This window comes from Ctenopharyngodon idella, chromosome 1 (genome assembly GCF_019924925.1).
Source record: "Ctenopharyngodon idella isolate HZGC_01 chromosome 1, HZGC01, whole genome shotgun sequence".
Lineage (NCBI taxonomy): Eukaryota > Metazoa > Chordata > Actinopteri > Cypriniformes > Xenocyprididae > Ctenopharyngodon > Ctenopharyngodon idella.
This window is the reverse complement of record NC_067220.1, coordinates 42,456,362-42,476,390: the sequence shown is the minus strand read 5'-3', so window position 1 is coordinate 42,476,390 and position 20,029 is coordinate 42,456,362. Positions and strand designations below refer to the sequence as shown.

Below are 20,029 nucleotides of genomic sequence, written 5' to 3'. Positions count from 1 at the left end.
GCATAAATTGAAGCAATGTAGAGAGAATTTTAAATCACTGCTCTGGTTTGAGTACGTTACCATTTTTGACACGGCATGTCGAATTAGGCTATTAGGAAATATGCTTTTTCCAAATATATTTCATTTTATATTTTAAAAGTTACAGAGTTAGGTATTTTGCTTATACTTAATACTAGTTGGGTAACGTGCAAACCTTTTCCTTTCGACATTAAATTCTTCAAGAGTAATTAATTTACAGCCACAACAAATATGGCGGTTTACTTGAACCGCACATGATGAAGCGGCCAATCAGTGCACGAGTTGCCCTCTTACTACTAGCCAATCAAAACGCGACTGTCGCTTCTTGAAAACATGTCGCCCATGAAGCTGTGTGTTCCAGGTGGGTCGCTGTTATTAACTTGCTATTTGCGTTTCCTTTTGGGTTTATCGACATAATCATTGCATGGCTTGGCAATTTGTGCTTAGCTTATGAACTTTGAAGTGGTTGGTAAAAGTTCCGAACAGTTTGATCTCTCTGGAGCGTTCACGTGCAGTACAGCCAGCGTGCATTGCTTTAAGGCTGAATCATCCGCACGCGCAGCACTATTATGACGTTATATATATGTTCAGCTTCAGTCGACATATGTGAAAAACAGCTTATGTTGATTTAACTCTTTGCGACCATACTGTATAGTTGATATGCTGTACATAAGTGTAGTTCTGGAGGTGTTTGTAGGGTTTAAAGACTCGTTTGGCGAGCCCTGCCCACCGCCCGGGGCGCGAGCGCTGCTGTCATGCATACCTGCCCTGAAACACACATATGTGCCTCTGCACGAACTCGCAGCTAATGAAAGACTCGGGTTGTTTTGATCACCTGGATTTCCTCCGAAAAGCTCATTTGTTTGAAGTCCAAGAGATACAGTTTTAAATTCATTTTCTATGCATCTGTGACAGAAAATAATTTAGGCTCCTCTTTCAGTTTGGAAAAAAAAATCGCGTGCATTCGCTTTCAATAAAACTAAATGGAGCAAGTGTAAGGACGGGGTTTGAAGTAGAAGCTTGAAATTTTTCTAATGCACTTGCCTTAATGTTTTATGTGTGATTTGAGGTAATATCGTCTTTTTAGCTGTGGAACTACTTTAGCGGATGAACTTCTGGTTAAATGCTTAAAGACGTAATTGAAGGCTTAAAGAGTGCAGTTTTGTAAACAAAGAAATTATTAAAATGATTATATTACAGTATATAAAAACATTGTATTCCAGTATGTAAACAGTTCCTTTCTGGTATCCTCGCGCGTAATGTGTAAAGTGACGGCTTCTCGAACAAGAAAAAATGTAGCGAGTGTGAGTGACAGGTTGCCCCGCCCTCGCGCCAGTAAACACGTTATCAGAGAAGAGATGTCGCTGCAAGAGGGAGAGGAAGTTATTTTGATTGAAGAATGTGAGGGCACATGAATTTTAAAAATAATGATGTGCAGAGGTTTTTTTTGCCCTGTAGACTTCTATTGTAAGTGCCTTATTGTTCATGATCTGAAGTTTCATGGTTGTTTTCTGCCGTTCATGCAGGTGAAAGGCTCTGCAGCACAGAGGATTGTATCCCCGGTACCGGCACGTATCTGCGGCACGGCTACATCTTCGCTTCGCTCGCGGGATACGTGCTGAGAAAGAACGAGGGAGAGGAGGTCAGTTCATCTGTCGCTTTCATGGATATTTCGCTTGGAACGGAACCTGTTTTACTCATTTGTAAGACTTAAATGTCCATGCTTCTTGATAATGTAATCATGAAGTTTTCCTTTATAGCTCCCGGTGATTTCAGTCGTTAGGGAGACAGAAGCACAACTTTTGCCTGACGTCGGTGCCATCGTCACCTGTAAGGTGAGAGTGTTCTGTATATTTTGAAGAATGTTGATAACTAAACAGTTTTGGTCCCCATTGACTTACATTGTATGGATAAAAAAATACAATGTAAGTCAATGGGATCTGAAACTGTTTAGACAACATTCTTCAAAATATCTTCTTTTGTGTTCAGCAAAAGAAAGAAATGGATTTAGGTTTGAAATGACTAGGTTTGGTGCTTTTATGCAAAACAAATTGGTTGAATTTTTGTGCAATAATATTTCAATTTTAGGCAACTTTTATGTACAGGAATGCAGATTTATTAAAGTTGCTCCAAGTTTTGTGGCATTTTAAAATGAAATGAAAATGTTATTCATTTTAAATGAAATAATTGTATTTAATTTATAGTTTGCATATTTATTATAAAATAAAAGCAAAGTATAAATTATAAATTAGTGTGTGTGTGTGTAAAATATATATTTATATTATTCATATATATGTACATGTATGTACTAAAAAATAAAAGCAAAGTCTAAATTAAATTATATAAAATTAGTATTAGTGTATAATATTTTAGTGTGTATTAGGTAATTGCATTTCCTTAATATTATACAACCCTATATTGTTATTATTATTAATTTCTCTTTTAGTGTATTCTGCTTGAATTTGGGTGTGTTTAACAATAAAAATTTCTGTTTATTTTTTGAGGTTTAATAAAGGATTAAAAAAATACTCAAATTACGAGCGGACCGTTCAGAAATTCTTTCTTTCTTTTTCATTTACTGCATGAAGTATTATGTTAAAATTTCTGTTGGATCTGTGATTGTCGCTCTTTGCAGGTGACGAGTATCAACCCACGATTTGCTAAAGTCCACATCTTATATGTGGGGTCAACGCCACTAAAAGACCGGTTCAGAGGCACTATCAGGTATGGACGTTTCATACGTCAATCAAGCCTTAATTTTTACATTTATATCTCTATTAAGAGCTTAAAGTGTCATGCATGTTATTAACAATAAAAGAAGTAAAAAAATCTACTAAACTCTATTTGTCTTTGATTTCACTAGAAAAGAAGACGTGAGAGCGACAGAGAAAGATAAGGTGAGTCTCATGAGAAATTAACTTTCATTAAAATATCATGTATTGAATTTCTGTTGTTTTAAGGTGGAATGTCCTCAATTCCAAAAGAAATGCATATTTTTATTGTTACTTCTTAAGGGAAATTAGTTTTATATCATTTCATTAAATGACATTTTCACTGTTCTCGGTCAAAAATGATCGTGAACTGCCAATGTGTTTTTTTTTTTTTTTTCCAAAAAGCATAGAAGGGTCAAAATGTCATGTATCAAGTTGCTGAAAATGTGTTGTACTTCTTTTCAGGTGGAGACGTACAAAAGCTTCAGGCCAGGCGACATTGTCCTTGCAAAAGTGGTATCCTTTATGCTAAATGAAAAGTTCAACTGAATGTATCCTGAATGTTGCTCATGACCCTTGACCTGGGCTGTCAGATCTCTTTGGGCGACGTGCAGTCCAACTACCTGCTGACCACGGCGGAGAACGAGCTGGGCGTGGTCGTGGCCCACAGCGAGGCGGGTGAGGGAGCGTTCAAACTGTAGTGTGCTGTAATAAAGTGCCGCTTTCGCTCGTGTCACTCATGCTGTGTGAAATCTCCTCCCACAGGGGCTCAGATGGTGCCCATCAGTTGGTGTGAGATGCAGTGTCCTCGGACGCACGCCAAAGAGTTTCGCAAGGTCGCGCGGGTACAGCCGGAGTACCTGCAGGCCTGAGCCACGCCCACCGCGTCCTTTGACCACACCCACTGGAACACACAGCTTCAAAGACACGCCCTCCTCATGCAGAACTCTCAGTATATGTTTGGAATTCTAGGTGTTTAAATCTCCTGTCACATTCCACACTGCCCGTGAATGCGAAGTACCTGGTAAACCGTCGACAGCCGTGGCTCGTACAGTCATGAATAGCACATAATCTGATTGTAGTCGCATTACTAGGCAGTATTCTTGCATTCATGATGCTCTGGGTGCTCTGACACACCTATGATTGTAATTTCACACATTGAGATGTCTTTTGGAAGCTCTGAGAGGGAATGTCATATATAGATGATCGTCCATTTTAAATGACTCTGAATAATGTTGAGAGCTTCTGAACACACTGAGTTGGAACAAATTTTGCGGGCGAATCTTAATTAAAACAGAATGTTACTGGGTCACATTTCATTGCAAAATCAAAAGAAAATAAGAAATTATATTTTGTTTAAACCAACAGAGGCCTGTTTTTAGGGTAGTTGATATTTTTTGTTGTATTTTCTTTACAATAAAGCACGTTTAGCTTCAATTTCTCATTACTGTAATGCATCTGAAATTTTTACTTTATTTTTGAAATTCTTTTTATTCTCAAAAATAATTCTCATTGCTGCAATGAAAGTACTTTTTGCATCAGCATTGATTAAAGATGCAAATATTACATGATGTAAACATACTTATATATATATATATATATGTGTATATATATATATATATATATTATAGTAAGAGAGAGGCATGAGAATGAATTTTATGGTAATGAGAATTGGGTTGCAAAATGTGCATCAAGAAAATGTCATAATGCAAATACTTTAATGCATATAAAACAGGCAAAATATATATATTTTCCTTTTTAATTGTAGGTGAAATATGACTTTTATGTTCCTGAGAAGTTTTTGTGAGATTCACTCCTATAGCTTCATATCTATATTAAAGGATTAGTTGACTTTAAAATGAAAATTAGCCCAAGCTTTACTCACCCTCAAGCCATCCTAGGTGTATATGACTTTCTTCTTTCTGATGAACACAATCTGAGATATATTAATAAATATCCTGACGCATCCAAGCTTTATAATGGCAGTGAACTGCAAGAGTTTTGCATTTTTTCCGTAAAATGAAGGCGGTCTGGCGGAAGCTAGATATTTTACTTTGTAACTTGTTAAATATGTATATTTTCCTTACACAAACGCATCGCTTCGCTTCAGAAGGCCTTTATTATCCCGCCGGAGCCATGTGGAGTACGCTTATGATGGTTGGAGGCACTTTCTTCAGCTTCATACTTGTTGATCCCGTTCACTGCCATTATAAAGTAGGGGTTGAACGACTTCAGACTTTTTAAAGTTGACATTTATTCAAATCGAGTCAACACCGACTAGTCGATGATGATGTCATTAATGAACAAATGGGCTGTTCACACAGAACGCGCTTTTCCATTGTTTTTCTGTGTAAACAAGCACTAGACAGACGTATGACCGTTGTGCTCCTGTCTTGCGTCTTTTGCAGCGTCTCGTGCATGACACGGCATTCTTAAAACGCGGCGCTCAAGTTCAAATCAGTCTCGAGACCTTGCGTTTTTCTTTTCTTTTGAAAGCAAACATGCGTTCTGTGTGAACGAGCCTTAAAGGCGGGCGCGCACTGTGCGATTTTAGCCACGATTTGGTCGTCTGAGACAAATTTTGAGAATCCTAAAAGATTCCTGTAATCCTAGGCAAAAATCTGTAGTCTTTGATCGCTAGTTTGACATGTTCACCGACAGCTGATTAATGACAAATTTTTACCTTTTAGATTTGGTGCACAGTCCTGCAGTGTGACTTCTACGACAAACGTCAAATTGTCTTTGTTTTTCAAGATAAGCTGTGATCAAAATTAACACTAGAGATTTCTATGTTAGCTAACATTTCAGTCCCGCGTGTAATGCAGCTCACTGTCACCGAACGTGTGTGAGTTGATGTTTTTAACGCGTCTTGACTGTCGTACAGTCTGACATATAGGACAGCTGAGATCCCACAGTGTGACATGAGGATAATGTTCATACAGTCTGACAAGCAACAATCGCAAAGGACTATTATAAATCGCACAGTGTGCACCCAGCTTTAGTCTGAACCTCGAGCTGAGACTCAAACTCGGGTTGCCTTGTGCACAGCTATGGCATATGATATGACGCTGCCCACAAATATTGCTCCTACATAACAGCTTATTTTTATTCTTTTGTCTTTGGGTCGTTATATTTCTCACAGATTTCTGCTCGTTCTAGATCAGATACAGATAAAGTAGCACAGTAAAGATTACATTTATATGAATGCATTAGTGAAGTGGCTCCCAACCACATTCCTGGAGGCCCGCCAACACTGCACTTTTTGCATGTGTCCTTAAACACACCCGATTCAGATCATCAGCTCATTAGTAGCAAGTCAAAAATCTAAAATGGGTGTGTCAGACAAAGGAGACATGCAAAATATGTAGTGTTGATGGGCCTCCAGGAATGTGGCTGGGAACCACTGCATTAGTAAGAGAGCGATTGTGTATGAATTAATTCTACCTGGCAGCTTCTCTTTACTAATAGTGAAGCAGTGGGTTTTAGTTACTAAGAAATATATGCTATTTTCAGTTTCTAAGCTATTTTACTGATAAATCACCGAACAGCGCAGTTTAGAACGGCGATTAACTTGCGTGTACAATAGGCTGTTTAAAATGTGCGTTCATCCGATCAATATTGAGCATACAGATGGTATAATCAAACATATCTTGTGGAGTGCTCTTGGAGTAAGCATTTATTTGTCATTTACTGTTGGATACGGAGCGTAAATATGGACTTCAAAGATTTCTTATCCTGCTGCGCCCTCTTTAATGCTCCGAGTCGACGTCATGCTTAAAGCGTCATGGCAGAGCATTAAAGTCAGTTAGTTGACTAGTCGATTAGTCGGTGCAACCCCTATTCTAAAGCTTGGATGCGTCAGGATATTTATTAATATAACTCAGATTGTGTTCATCAGAAAGAAGAAAAGTCAAATATACATCTAGGATGGCTTGAGGTTGAGTAAAGCTTGGGGTAATTTTCATTTTAAAATGAACTAATCGTTTAAACAAAATTGCTTAGGATTAAAGATTAGTGTTGAGTTTGTCATCGGCCAAATCGGTCTCATGCTGACAACACAAACTATGAAAGTATGTTCTGTTTGATCCAGGCCATTTGATTAAAAGTTGGATAAATGACACTCCAAAACCAACAGCTCTTTTCCAAAGTAGAGAACTGGAACTACTGTTGTCACAATCACATTTTTACACTCTTTCACAACAGGATTTGAAGTTTATAGAGCAATAACATTCTGCGGCACTGTTTTTTAACTCTTAAAAGCACATGAGCCACACAAATAGTCACCCAGAGATGAATTTACTTTTACCTCTTGCTGCTTTTATTCAGAATATCTGGAAATGTCTTGTCTGATACCTTTTCCTTATTCTGTCCTTTTGTCTGTAACTGTTTTGAGAGGTCATGTGTTTACAAGAGAAAAAAAATAAAGTGTTTAACACAAGTTCAGCTCCATTTTGCCTGAATGTTGCATTGTAGTTTGCTATAAATACAGACAATTTCAACACACGGAGTACTGAAGAATCTAGTTATAAATCAAATGATATATTCCTGTAGCTCAGTGATGCCAAATTCATGGGTTTGAATCCCAGGAATGCAAGAACTGATTGAAATACACCACTGCTCGAAAGTTTGGGGTCAGTACGATTTTATTTTTTAAATGAAATTAATACTTGTATTCAGCAAGGATGCATTAAATTGATCGAAAGTGACAGTAAATACATTTATAATTTTCTATATCAAATAAATGCTGTTCTTTCGAACTTTATATTCATCTAAGAACCCTGAAAAAATGTATCACAGTTTCCACAAAAATATGAAGCAGCACAACTGTCTTCTTGAGCAGCAAATCATCATATTAGAATGATTTCTGAAGGATCATGTGACACTGGAGTAATGATGCTAAAAATTCAGCTTTGATCACAGGAATAAATTACATTTACAAATATATTCAAGTAGAAAACAATTATTTTAAATTGCAATATTTCATAATACAACTTTTTACTGTATATTTGATCAAATAAATGCAGACTTGGTGAACATAAAATCCTAAAGACCCCAAACTTTAAGATCTTGCATATAAAAGTGTCTGTAAAAGGACAGAAGAATTACAAACACTCCTTATAAAAAAAACAACAATAATGCAATGACAATAATGATAACCATCATATAACCACCATGACAGCTCTAATCCAGTGTCTTTATTCAGTCTTTTCTGATGTCCGTTTCTTTTAGGATCTTTTCTTGGGCAAATCCATGATGAACTCAAATCCATCTCCTGATACTTCACCTGAGTATAACATCTCTTAGGGAAAAAAAAATAAAAAAATCAATTAAATCCATCAAATACTTTTTTTGTGCAGTGCTCTTCTGTTCCAAAACTGCACCAGTATTTAATAAACACATTTTGATTCAAACATTAAAGGAAAAGAATTAGTCTAGAAATGAACATTTTGTCATCATTTACTCACCATCCTGTCATTTCAAACATATATTGTATAGACAATTTTTCTGTTGGTTTTTTGTCCTTTGTGGAGGACATACGAGCACATTGGTTTGTAAACGGTGTGAGGGTGAGTAAATGATGACACAGCGTTCACTTTCAGGTAAACTCTCAGTCATCGAATCGAATCGAGTTCCGTGCATTAGCATCGATTGCAAACTTCTTATTGGACGGCGCTGTGAACCCCAATCCGGCTCCTTTAATTTTGAAGTCCATATGGCGGCTCTGAGCGCGCTCAAACTCTCCCAGAAGGCCTTGCTGCAAAGTCTGTTGGCCTTCTTTCCCCAGCGCCATGTTGGCCGAGCCGGAGGATCCCGCGACCGGCTGGCTGCTCTTTTTAAAGCCGCCCATCAAGCGCAGGAACTTGGCTTGTCTGTCAGAGCTGTCGAACTGCACCGTGCCCCACTGGCCCAGATTCTACAAAAACATTAATGCAATTCAGATTCAAATCCATTCACATTATCACTGAGTGCAATGCTGCTTTAGGACCCAAATGTACTTAATGCAAGTGTTTGGATGTGGAAACTGACCGGCTCCGGCTGCGATTCCTTGTCAATGTCCCTCTGTAGGGCGAGACGGCGCGCCTGGGGAATAAAACAGTCCTTTAATCGCATCTCAACATGATTTGTATGTGGTATATGTAAAATTGATGCTGTACCTGATCTATTGAAACTTCATCCTGATTCCCAGGCTTTGCCGACAGGAACACGATAGCCTGAGTGCAGATAGAGAAAAAGTGTGATGTACTTTTAACATCAAATAAAACTACTCGGCAGACACAGAAAACTTCACACCAAATTAGGAAACTTGGGGCAACATACATGGCTGGGTGAATCTCACAAAACCTCTGAAGAAAATGTCCAGACTATGTGTCACAGAATAAGATATTTATACTTTGTATAAATAAAAATAACTTTTTTTGTAAATGTGAATCTCACTTTCATTATTGTAATATGCAAAAAAAGATATAGCCTATTATTAAAATATTTACCATGGTAGTATTTGTACTACCTTTAATATATGCAAATTATAAAAACTGCATTATATTAATGTATATAAAAGGACAATTTTACTTACTGTATTACAGACATGAAAATCACTTAAAACAATAGAAATTATATATAAAATAAATAAATATTAATTGTATTAATTGCCATAGAAAAATATCACAGTGCAAATAAATGTTTTTCTTTTGATTTTGACCTGGATATTGACCCTAATATGAAGCAGTGTTGTTATTGTTAAATAAAACTAAAAAAAAATATTGTTAATTAAGCTGAAATAAAATATGAACAAAAAAAAAAAAACTTTAAAATATAAAATATAACTGAAATAAGTTTAAGCTGAAGTACTAAAATAAAGATAAATATTTAAAAAACAAACAAAAAAAAAACATAAAAATGACAAAAGCACTTAAAAATTTAACTAAAAGTATGAAGTTAAAAGCTAATTCAAATGATATATTTAAATACTATATTAGTATATAAATAATATTAAAATAACACTGATATGAAGCAGGATTATTATAGTTAACTAAAAGTAAAACTGAAATTAAAAGCACACAAATCATTTTCATTACCTGAAATATAATAAATTTTAGTTGAATTAAAATGAAATAATCTATTAAAAGAACTTAAAATATTTTATTTCAGCTACTTGCCAAGGCAACATTTTTAAATTTTATTTAGTTGATCTTGATGTACTAAAATAACTAAAACTAAAATAAATAAAAACGACATAGATGTATTTAAACGACAAAAACACAACAAAATTACTAAAATTAAAAATGAAAACAAAATATAAAAATAAATTCAAAATATGAATACTATATTAGTATATAAATAATACTAAAATAACACCGATTTAATTGTAAAAAGTCAAATATCCACACTAAAAGTAAACCTAACTATCATGACAGTGATGTCACATTGTCAACAGCCAATCATGAGTCTCAGTTTTGCAGCATCAGAATAAAAGTCGATGAGACTCACCGCTCTACTTGCCCTCGGCTTCTTAACTTTCTCCGGCGTCTTGTTTCTGTCGTCTTTGCAGCCGTTCTTTCCCGCCGGTTCCGCCTCCATCTTCTCGATGACATTATCAGCCTTGACTTTCCGTTTCGTCTTCTTATCCGGTGAGCTGACGTGTCCTCCGTTCGCGTGAGTTTGACTCTCACCTTCATCCACACCTTTAAAGTTCTTCTTCTGCTTTTTGCTCTTCTTCTCCAGCTTTTCATTTGAGGTGATGTCATCCAGCTCCTCTTCTGCAGAAGGTTTTTTCTTCTTCTTCTTCTTCACCTTTTGCTTTTCCTCTTTGCATTCGTCTGCTTCCTTCTTTTTTCTTTTCTTCTTTGTCTCTCCATCCTCCGATTCTGTGTTTAGCTCTTGTTCATTTTTTCTCTTTTTCTTCTTTTTCTTTTCCACTGTCTCTACACCGTGTCCTAAATCAACCTCTTCTTCTTCTTCTTCTTCTTGTTCTTTTTTGACCTCCACTTCCTTTTTTGTCTTTTTATTTTTCATATCTTCCACCTCATCGGTATATCCTTTTTTCTTGGCTTTCTTTTTCTTGGACACTAAACACTCTCCATCCTCGCTGATGATCTCTTCCTCCTGCAGCGGTTCTGGCTCTTTCTTAATCTTACTCTTTTTCTTCTTTATTGTCTTTTCATGAGCATCACTGATATTGGTTTCTGAGAGTTCAGCTTTGACGGTAGTCTGGACGGACGCATCACAACACACTGTCACGGGGATTGCTTCCACCTCCTCCTTTATTTTCTTTTTCTTCTTCTTCTTCTTCTTCTCCTCATTCTCTCCATCTCTAGTGTTTACTTCTAACGGTTCTTTTTTCACAACAGTCTGGACGGACACATCATGACACTGCACCACATTTGTGTTTCCTGCATACTGAACGACTCCGTCCGCTTCTTCGTCCTCCACCTTTATTTTCTTCTTTTTCTTCTTCTCTTTAGTTGCACCATCAACTGCCATGTTCTCCTGAGTTAGGTAAAACTGTCAACTTTTGTCAGCTAACTTCTCAAAAACTTTTATTTGTTCTTGCTTTTTGCATCCTTGAGTTGCTTTTCATTGGTTCTGTTTGTTGATTTTTCTCTGATTTCTGATTCTGGATCAGCCTTCATCTGAAAACAACATTATTTCGGACAGATGAATAACATTCATATTTATAAGTCACATTCAAACGTGTATTCATAAGTGAAATAAACTATAAGATGTAAGCATTTCATATGAACAGTAGTTCTAGGCTGATTGTGTCGAGAAGTAAAAACATAAAAAATGACATTAGATTGATGTGTGTGTGCAATTACATCTGGTTTAATTATTTTAATATCTTTTAGTTTGCAAAATACATACAACAACATTGTTCAAACAACTTGTATCATTAAAACGCACTTAAGTAACATGCATTAAGTATGTGCATCGAGCGCTTCACTGAAAGCAGGTTATTACTCGTTTAACGCACTGTTTTATTTGAGTTAAATGTATGTTTTATTACTTACACATTCGCCACATGTGGGAAAGCTTTCCTTTCGACTCTTAATCCGGAAGAAATCGCTCGTCTACTTCCTTGGTAACAGTGACCGAACGCGTCCGCTAGCCAGCCGCCATTTTAAACAACAGAAGAAGAACGCGCCCGCTAGCGCCACGACGCGGTTCGCGAACAGTGATAAGACAAGAGGCGCTTTGTAAAACACTGTAGGAATGTTTAATTATTTATTTCAAATATAGAAACATCAAATATATAGGGAAAATACAACCATTCTGTGCGACAGATCTGAATATCACGAGCAAAATAAAGAGCGACTTCAGCCTTTTCCAATGACCCTGTTGAAAGTGTCTCATTCTGTGAGACTGCAGCACCGTCACAGCAGAATTCACACATTCATTACTCCAAAGAACACAGTATTGCCTTACAAGATCAAACACGGCGTAAAATGTATAGATGTATAGCATCAACTGCATCATGAAGACTGACAATCAAGCGTGCAAAGTTTGGAAAAAACACCAAACGCTGATGTGATATCAAAACAAACAAAAAGATCAAATTTTAAAAAGGTTTAAAAAGAAGATAACAATTGAACAATTTATACAAAACAGTTTAAATTAATTGAATACATTTGAATAAGTTATAGATTTTGATTATTTAAAGTGGAATGCAGGCAGAAAATTTGCTAAGGCTAGAAGTTAATGACATAATCAGTTTTTCATTCTCTCTCACACAATCTTTCTGTAAAGTCAACATGAAATCAAAGCCCTGTTTACTTCCTTAATACACATTTCTGGTTACATTTTGAATAATTCATCTGTGCATGTTATTCTTTGTAAACTGGCCTCTAAAAAAATAACGTGCCTTTTTGGCTGACATCACAAATCCTTCTTATATTTCAACCCCCCCTCCCAGCTAACACAGGGAACGTTCTCAGAACGTTCTGGCAAGGTTCTCTCAAAGTTATGAACAAACGTTCTTCCAGTAACGTTAATAGAAAGTTTGTGCAAAGTTATCTGGTCTTTAATAATGTTCTCAAAATATTAGCACAAAAACGTTATTTATACATTGTTATTTAGCGAACGTTATTTAAACGTTTTTCTCAAGCGTTTTAGTTTGCCTAATGTTTTTTAAATGTTACTACTTGTTTCAGAATTTTCAGAGTATATTCAAAAGTTATATTCCCATAATGTTTGCAAAATTATGAAATGGAATGTTTAATTGTTCCAAAGTAACATTTGTATAACCGAGAAAAAGTGTTTTTAAAACATTTAAAAATTGAATGCTTTGAACGTTCAGTGAACATTCAGAAATAATATTTTCATAACGTAATGGGAACATTAGGAAAACGTTCTTAGAACATTTTTTTTTTAGCTGGGCTGTCCAATTACCTGTCATAAAGTGACACTTTTAAACAGTCACAATGATTAAAATCATTAATTCATAAACACAATTATTCTCTTACACTCCGAAATGTGTCACATTATGTAAGTAAAATGGGCTTGTCAACAGCGTTTCGTGTGGACTTTAATGCTCCCTCTCTTTTCTCATTCACACATCCCTGTTTATGTAAATTCTGACAGGTTCTCACCAGCACATAATTTGTCTGATTAATTTAATCTAAACAGACATCATCAGAGTGATATCAAATATGTAACGGTTCCTGTATTTTGTATTAAGCACTTAAAAGAGATCATGTGCAAAATTAGTCTGTTCCCATGTTGAAAATGCCCATTAAATTAAATCAGCTTTAACTTATGTCATTTTATTAGAGGAGCATTTCCCAAATGATTAACATGGAACTTTAATAAAGTGCCTTTTGACCACGTGAAGCCACCCGAAGTAGAAGAGGACATTATTGCCATGGTAACTGCTCTCACCACAGATGCCTCCCTGTGAAGTTTGGAGGGGCGGTTGGGATCTGGAACACAGAGCATGAGGTGAATCGAGAGAGACTGAGACTCATTCAGTATCTAAGCGTATTGTTAATGTATAGTACTGTTACTCACCGGTCCTGCATTCATGAGCAGTGCCATCTCAGTGGGCTGGTAAACGTGACTCCGGAATGGCAGAGCAGGCCGGATCAATCCATTATGATAACCTCCAGCCTGCAGAACTGCAAAAACCACAACAGTATATATTACGTATATTATTATATAAAACAAAATGAAATGAAAAAATAATAGGAAATCTGTACATAATAACACTAATCTTAATTAATAAATAAATAATAATTTAAACATATGGTCAATTAAATGATGTTGAACAGCTTTAAAAGTTTTACATGTTTCTCCCCAGAAAACACAAATATTCCCCTAATGTTCCCATATTGTTGCCAAACTTGCCTCTTTTTTTGAGAACCAAATAACAACATTCTAGAAATATTCTCTGAAGGTTATTTTTTGTAACCATAAACTAACCTTCCCAGAATGCTGCAGGAAGGTTTTTGTAACAACCTGAACATAACCTATACAGAACGTTCTCTAATGGTTATTTTTAGGTTTTTTATAACCATAAACTAACCTTCCCAGAACGTTGCAGGAAGGTTTTTGTAACAACCTAAAGAGAACCTATACTGAACGTTCTCTAATGTTATTTAGATTTTTTTTTTATAACCATAACGTTGCAGGGAGATTTTTGTACCAACCTAAACTGAACCTATACAGAACATTTTCTAATGGTTATTTTTAGGTTTTTTTATAACCATAATCTAACCTTCCCAGAACATTGCAGGAAGGTTTTTGTAGCAACCTAAAGAGAACCTATACAGAAAGTTTTCTAATGGTTATTTTTAGTTTTTTTTTATAACCATAAACTAACCTTCCCAAAACGTTGTAGGGAGGTTTTTGTACCAACCTAATAAGAACCTATACAGAACTTTCTCTAATGGTTATTTTTAGTTTTTTTTTATAACCATAAACTAACCTTCCCAGAACGTTGCAGGAAGGTTTTTGTAACAACCTAAAGAGAACCTTTACAGAACGTTCTCTAATGGTTATTTTTAGGTTTTTTATAACCATAAACTAACCTTCCCAGAACGTTGCAGGAAGGTTTTTGTAACAACCTAAAGAGAACCTTTACAGAACGTTCTCTAATGGTTATTTTTAGGTTTTTTATAACCATAAACTAACCTTCACAGCAAAATCCCCAAAGTTTAGTCAACTCTGCTCAGAGTACATTTGGTCCTTCTCTAAATAGTGTTAAAGTAACACTGAAGCAGAGTTCTTGAGATGTTGAGAGATTTAATGTCTTCGTTTGTCTTCAGTTGAATTCATCTGTGGCTGTGGCTGAATTCAGTTGTAGTTTTTGTCTTTCTCTTTTCTTCAGTGATTCTGCTTGTTAACAGCAGGTGTTCATCATTAATGCTCAATCATCACTTAATTAATCACTTAATTATCTCATTAACTTTAACTCTGCTTCAGTGTCACTTTAACACTATATAGATATAGTGTTTGCTGTGTTCCCAGATTGTTGCAGGGAGGTTTTTGTACCAACCTAAAGAAAACCTATACAGAATGTTCTCTAATCATTATTTTATTACCATAAACTAACCTTGCCAAAAAGTTGCACATGTTTTTCTTTAACAACCCACCTGCACTGTGCTCCTCTACAGTGTACGCCTGACTCTCTGTGAACGGAGCTCTGGGATTGGTTGGCCGCTCGTCGTCATGGTAACTTTGTGCCGCAGGGGGCTGAGGGGTGTCGTAGTAGTTCTGTCCAGTGTCTCCGTTTCTCTGACTGGATGGACGCAAACACAGGTGTGTTTCTGGGATAGCGTGAAATAACAACAATACCCAACCCTCAGTCACCAAAGCAACCGCTAATGCCGGCTCATCCCAATCCTTCGCCGCAGTCATGATGCCAGCGTTGCCGTAGAGATAGAGACCGAGCCAGGCAACCCAGAGGAGAAGCGAAGAGAGACATGAGAGGAAAAGCCAGACGGCGTTACACCTCCACTTCATCCTCTTCCTGCTCGACTCCTCTCTGTTGCTTCCTCCGCACAACACGATGGCCAACGACAACACAGTGGCAGCCAGCAACAACACTACAGCATAGCTACACACCAACACAAAGTCTAAAGGCAGGTAATCGCAGGCTGCATGTCCCTCGCGGACCACCGTAAGCAGCAGCCACTCTCCAGCGATGATGCCTTGAACCACGGTGAGAGCGAAAGCCAATCCGGCGAGAGAGCTCCCCGCTGGGCTCCGCCTCCCTCCGGCCAGCTTCTTCAGTCGCACTCCCTGCACCAGCAGACACGAGAAACACATCGCGAACAGCGCCCCCCACAGCCCACGGCGCACCATGCAGAGCACCTCCCCACGCCCCACCAAGAACACCAGCGATAGGATGAAGAGACCAGCCGTTCCAGCCAGTAGGAGGAGGAGGGGACCAACGCCACATCGCTTCTCCGGTTCTGTTACCGTTTTCAGCTTGGCTAAAAGAATCACGGCCAGAATCAAAGCAGATATGGTCCCACCGCACGCTATGGCCTCCAGCACCACGCCCCACACGGACTCCAGGTCACACAGAACTCTGTAGGGCAGGTCCACTGTAGCGCCACACCCATGAGGAGGGGGCGGGGCTGTGTGCTTGGGCGGGTCCTCAAGAGCGCAGCAGCCAATCAGAGAGAGAATGAAGATGAGGGTGGGCCTTACAGCCATGGCTGTAAGAGAAAGAACACAGCTGAATGTATCTTTTCAATTCATTTTGAATCAGGCCACTACATGATGACTGAATAAATATAAAGCAATATTGACTTGCAAATTATTAGGCTACAATATTAAAGTCTGTAGAGGAAGACTGTAATTCCATTGGTTATTGGATTGGATTATAGCTAGTGTAATTCTTCACTAGGATTTTGGCTATTAAATAAAATTAAAAGAAAATGATGGAGAAAATGAATGGAATTTTACTAAAATAACTCACATTGGTTATTTATAAATCCATCTTAGGTTCTGTCTACTAATTTACCTTCCATCTCTAAACAGTAGTCATTCAGAAAACAGTGGTGATTTGGAATCAGCAGTCTATCCGAGATCCCTAGCAACCACATAGCAACGCCACACTAAAAAACACTCTCAGAACACCTTGGCAACAACCTAACAATGCCCTGGCAACCGCTCAGAATGCCTTTGAATTGAGATGGTTTGTTTTGCAAGGTAATAGCCTACCAGATACAAGCCTGTGTGACACTGCAGCATGCTGTTTTCTTATTACCATATTAGTTCATTTACCTCGGGCTACTAAATTTTGCAGATGCATTTGCTCATCCTCTGCTGCTGAGTTGTAAGAGCCGAGTGTAAAGATGAGCTTTCACTTGGTCTCGCATCCTCTACCCCTTTTAAACCCCCGACAGTTGCTATGGCAACCAGAGGCGCGCATGGGCTGGCCTAGATGGAGCTGCACGCAATTTATATAGCCAGAAACGCGCGCGCGCGCGCGCACACACAAACACACACTCATGTTCAAACACATACAACTTTAGGATCAAACGTATAGGAGTTAACTTAAACACAGCAAAACCACGAGAAACGAAGAATAAATCTGCAGACAAAACAGTTATATAAACACTGACAGATACGATAGGTGTTACTCTCCTTACCAGTTCAGATTGTATTTTAGATAAAGTCTTGAAGCACTAGTCGATGTGTAGCCTGTTTATTAGCGCTGGAGCGTTTCTACACACATTCCCACTATCTAAATCTCTTCTTAAGGTGTTGTGGGAATAATCCTGAAAAACACACACTCGCGCGCAGACATTGCAACCGAGCGCCGCGCTTTTTCTTCGTGATCAATAGTTGAAAATCAGTGACAGAATATCCGGAAATTCAGCGGCAGACAGTTTCCCACCTACACACTACATCTGTAAGAGAGCATCCTTCTTTCTTTATTTCTCTTCTTCTTTCTTTCAGCCTCTTTTTGACAGTGTAGAGTCTCCTGTTGCTGCCTCGTCCACAGATCCGCGCGCAGTAGAGGGTGAAATTCACGTCTGACTGAATATAGCTGGACCGCTGTAGTCCATCCTCACTTGTCACATGCGTCGCTCTCTGAAGGGCTTCATTTGCAGCATTGTGACTGATGCTGATGCAGAGACTATAAATAAACCACAGCAAAACTCTTCAGCAATCATGCTGCTCACACTCTCATGATGAGCCAAACGCTCAAACTTCTGGCCTAAAGAGCTCTGATTAGACCTCTTTCTGACTGTCACTTACACGGCCAGGTGTGTGTCCACGTGCAATGTCTTGAGGGAGTCTTATGTAATAAAGATCTCTGCGCTTCAGGTCATACGTGTACAGTACTGTAGTGTGTGTGTGATCATCGTGTCTCTTTAAGTAGCCTTCAGATAATCCCGACCAGTGGTGCAGTGAGCCATCAGAGTATTAGACACATCTCCTCTCCTTTCATTATGTGTAGGTGTTAATTTAGTTAGAATATTTAGTAACCATAACGTGAATATTATTTGGGATCTGAGAGGAGACATTTGATCATATTCCTAATATCTAGGAAACCCAAGGCCTCTCTCTCTCTCTCTTTCTCTCTCTCTCACACACACAAGCACACACACACGCGTCAGCACACTGTAATGCAGGACTCCAGATTAGTGCTCGTTGAAGATTAGGTTAAGCTGCATTCAAATGACTTGCTAAACTGCAAGTCAGGAGAACTTGAGAGTTAGTGTTTTAAATAGGGTGGCCATAAAGGTGATTTACTCACCCTCAAGCCATCCTAGGTGTATATTACTTTTTTCTTTCTGATGAACACAATTGGAGTTATAATAAATATCCAGGCTTTATTATGGCAGTGAACTGGACCAACAAGTTTGAAGCTGAAGAAAGTGCCTCCATCCATATCCATCATAAACATACTCCACACGGCTCCGGGGGTTAATAAAGGCCTTCTAAAGTGAAGCGATGCATTTGTGTAAGAAAAATATCCATATTAAAAAAGTTATAAAGTAAAACATCTAGCTTCCACCAGTGTAACCCCTCCTGTTCAAACCGCCCGCTCTAAGTGGGATTCGAACCCAGGTCTACGTCATGGGAGTCGTGCACTCTAACAAGGAGGCTAAAGACCGCAGTCTCTAGTGTCATTCGCTAGAACTGCCTTCAACTTACAAAAAAAGCTTTTTTCGTAAGTTGAATAGGTAAGGCATAGGACGTAGTGTAAGCATTTTGAACTGCGAGAGGTGTTACACTTTTTCTGTAAGTTGAATACGGAAGGTTGTCTGGCTTGAGGCTTTACAGAAGATGGCAGATGATGAAGGCTGAAGACAACAATCCATATAAGTAGCTCAGGTAAGTTGAACAGTAGTAAATAACAAGATGGTGTGGTAGAAAACTGCTTATTAACTGTGATTGTGAGAGGTGTGTTGAATTAGAATTCCGGTGAGGCTGATCGAGTGGGTGGAGCTGAATGACTATTCTAAAGTAACATCCCCGTAATGTTCGCAAAACTATACACACACACACACAAAATAATATTATTAATACTAATATTAATAATATGAAGATACTAATATACTAATATTGATGAAAATAAACTATAATTAAAAAGGTTATTTATAACACCATTAAGTCAAGTCATTAAGGTCCTATATAGCACTTTCAAATAATGGTTCTTTATGGAACCTTATAAAAAGGGTTCTATTTAGCAATAAAAAAGGGTTCTAAACAAGCGAAAGAACCCTAATTTGGTGCTACCATTTTTCCTAAGAGTGTATGTGTATATTTTTTTCTAAAACAATTGTTTTGTACTGTCTCAGTAACTCAAACGAAACTCTTATGTCAGGCCAAGTCAAGCTTTAGTGCCGTCATTCTCCTGCACAGTGGAAAATGGAGTGATGCAGAATCACAGTAAGAGGACGAAGCCCTGAGGTGCTGAATGAACACTGTTGAATCAGCGTGCTCTTCTGCACTCATGTACAAACACACTCATGCCAGTTATTTGTGATGAATAAAGATAATGTAAAGGTAAAAAATACATTTTATTGGTTTTCAATTTTACTTATATCCCCATGATCATCTTTTCTCTGCCTGCATTGCAAGGCTGTATCCACCAATGGAGACCAATTTATGAATAGTAGTCACACAAAATCTTTCTTTAAAGTTATCTTTGGTCCAGAACTGAATATTTAAATAAAAATAGATAAGCCCACAGAAATGGACTTTGTTTTCATTTGTTACTGTTTCATTTATTAGCCACTAGATGGCGTCCTAGTGTCTGATTTTTGTTTTTTAATTGTCATCTATCCCCACACGATCATCTTTGCAAGTGCATTGCAAGGCTGTATTCAACTTAAAGG

At 37.7% G+C, this 20,029-nt stretch overlaps 3 protein-coding genes across 6 annotated transcripts; 1 reads left to right on the top strand and 2 right to left on the bottom strand.

The window, feature by feature from the left end:
* The first annotated feature begins 250 nt into the window (after positions 1–250).
* exosc1 (exosome component 1) lies at positions 251–7,167 on the top strand. The gene is made up of 8 exons (XM_051907390.1): positions 251–379; positions 1,545–1,660; positions 1,779–1,853; positions 2,654–2,742; positions 2,882–2,915; positions 3,195–3,245; positions 3,323–3,407; positions 3,495–7,167. The coding sequence occupies exons 1-8, from the start codon at positions 352–354 to the stop codon at positions 3,599–3,601; spliced, it is 585 nt and encodes a 194-aa protein (XP_051763350.1). The 5' UTR covers positions 251–351; the 3' UTR covers positions 3,602–7,167.
* A 726-nt stretch (positions 7,168–7,893) lies between these two features.
* knop1 (lysine-rich nucleolar protein 1) lies at positions 7,894–11,886 on the bottom strand. Of its 2 annotated transcripts, XR_007931884.1 has the most exons (6): positions 11,738–11,885; positions 10,218–11,359; positions 8,885–8,941; positions 8,757–8,810; positions 8,195–8,643; positions 7,894–8,028 (listed from the first exon to the last, which is right to left on the bottom strand). XR_007931884.1 is itself a non-coding variant. In XM_051907277.1 (5 exons), exons 2-5 carry the CDS (start codon positions 11,208–11,210, stop codon positions 8,338–8,340), a joined length of 1,410 nt encoding a protein of 469 aa, XP_051763237.1. In that variant the 5' UTR covers positions 11,211–11,359; positions 11,738–11,886; the 3' UTR covers positions 7,894–8,337. The 2 variants fall into 2 exon arrangements, 1 of the variants encoding a protein (XP_051763237.1); XM_051907277.1 differs by having other exon boundaries at positions 7,894–8,643; positions 11,738–11,886.
* A 46-nt stretch (positions 11,887–11,932) lies between these two features.
* On the bottom strand, positions 11,933–18,062 carry gprc5bb (G protein-coupled receptor, class C, group 5, member Bb). 3 transcript variants are annotated; one of them, XM_051907328.1, is made up of 4 exons: positions 17,575–18,062; positions 15,317–16,387; positions 13,734–13,840; positions 11,933–13,645 (listed from the first exon to the last, which is right to left on the bottom strand). In XM_051907328.1, the coding sequence occupies exons 2-4, from the start codon at positions 16,383–16,385 to the stop codon at positions 13,601–13,603; spliced, it is 1,221 nt and encodes a 406-aa protein (XP_051763288.1). In that variant the 5' UTR covers positions 16,386–16,387; positions 17,575–18,062; the 3' UTR covers positions 11,933–13,600. The 3 variants fall into 3 exon arrangements, with proteins under 3 accessions (XP_051763288.1, XP_051763277.1, XP_051763267.1); XM_051907317.1 differs by having other exon boundaries at positions 17,327–18,056; XM_051907307.1 differs by lacking the exon at positions 17,575–18,062 and adding an exon at positions 16,959–17,258.
* Between the last annotated feature and the right edge of the window lie 1,967 nt (positions 18,063–20,029).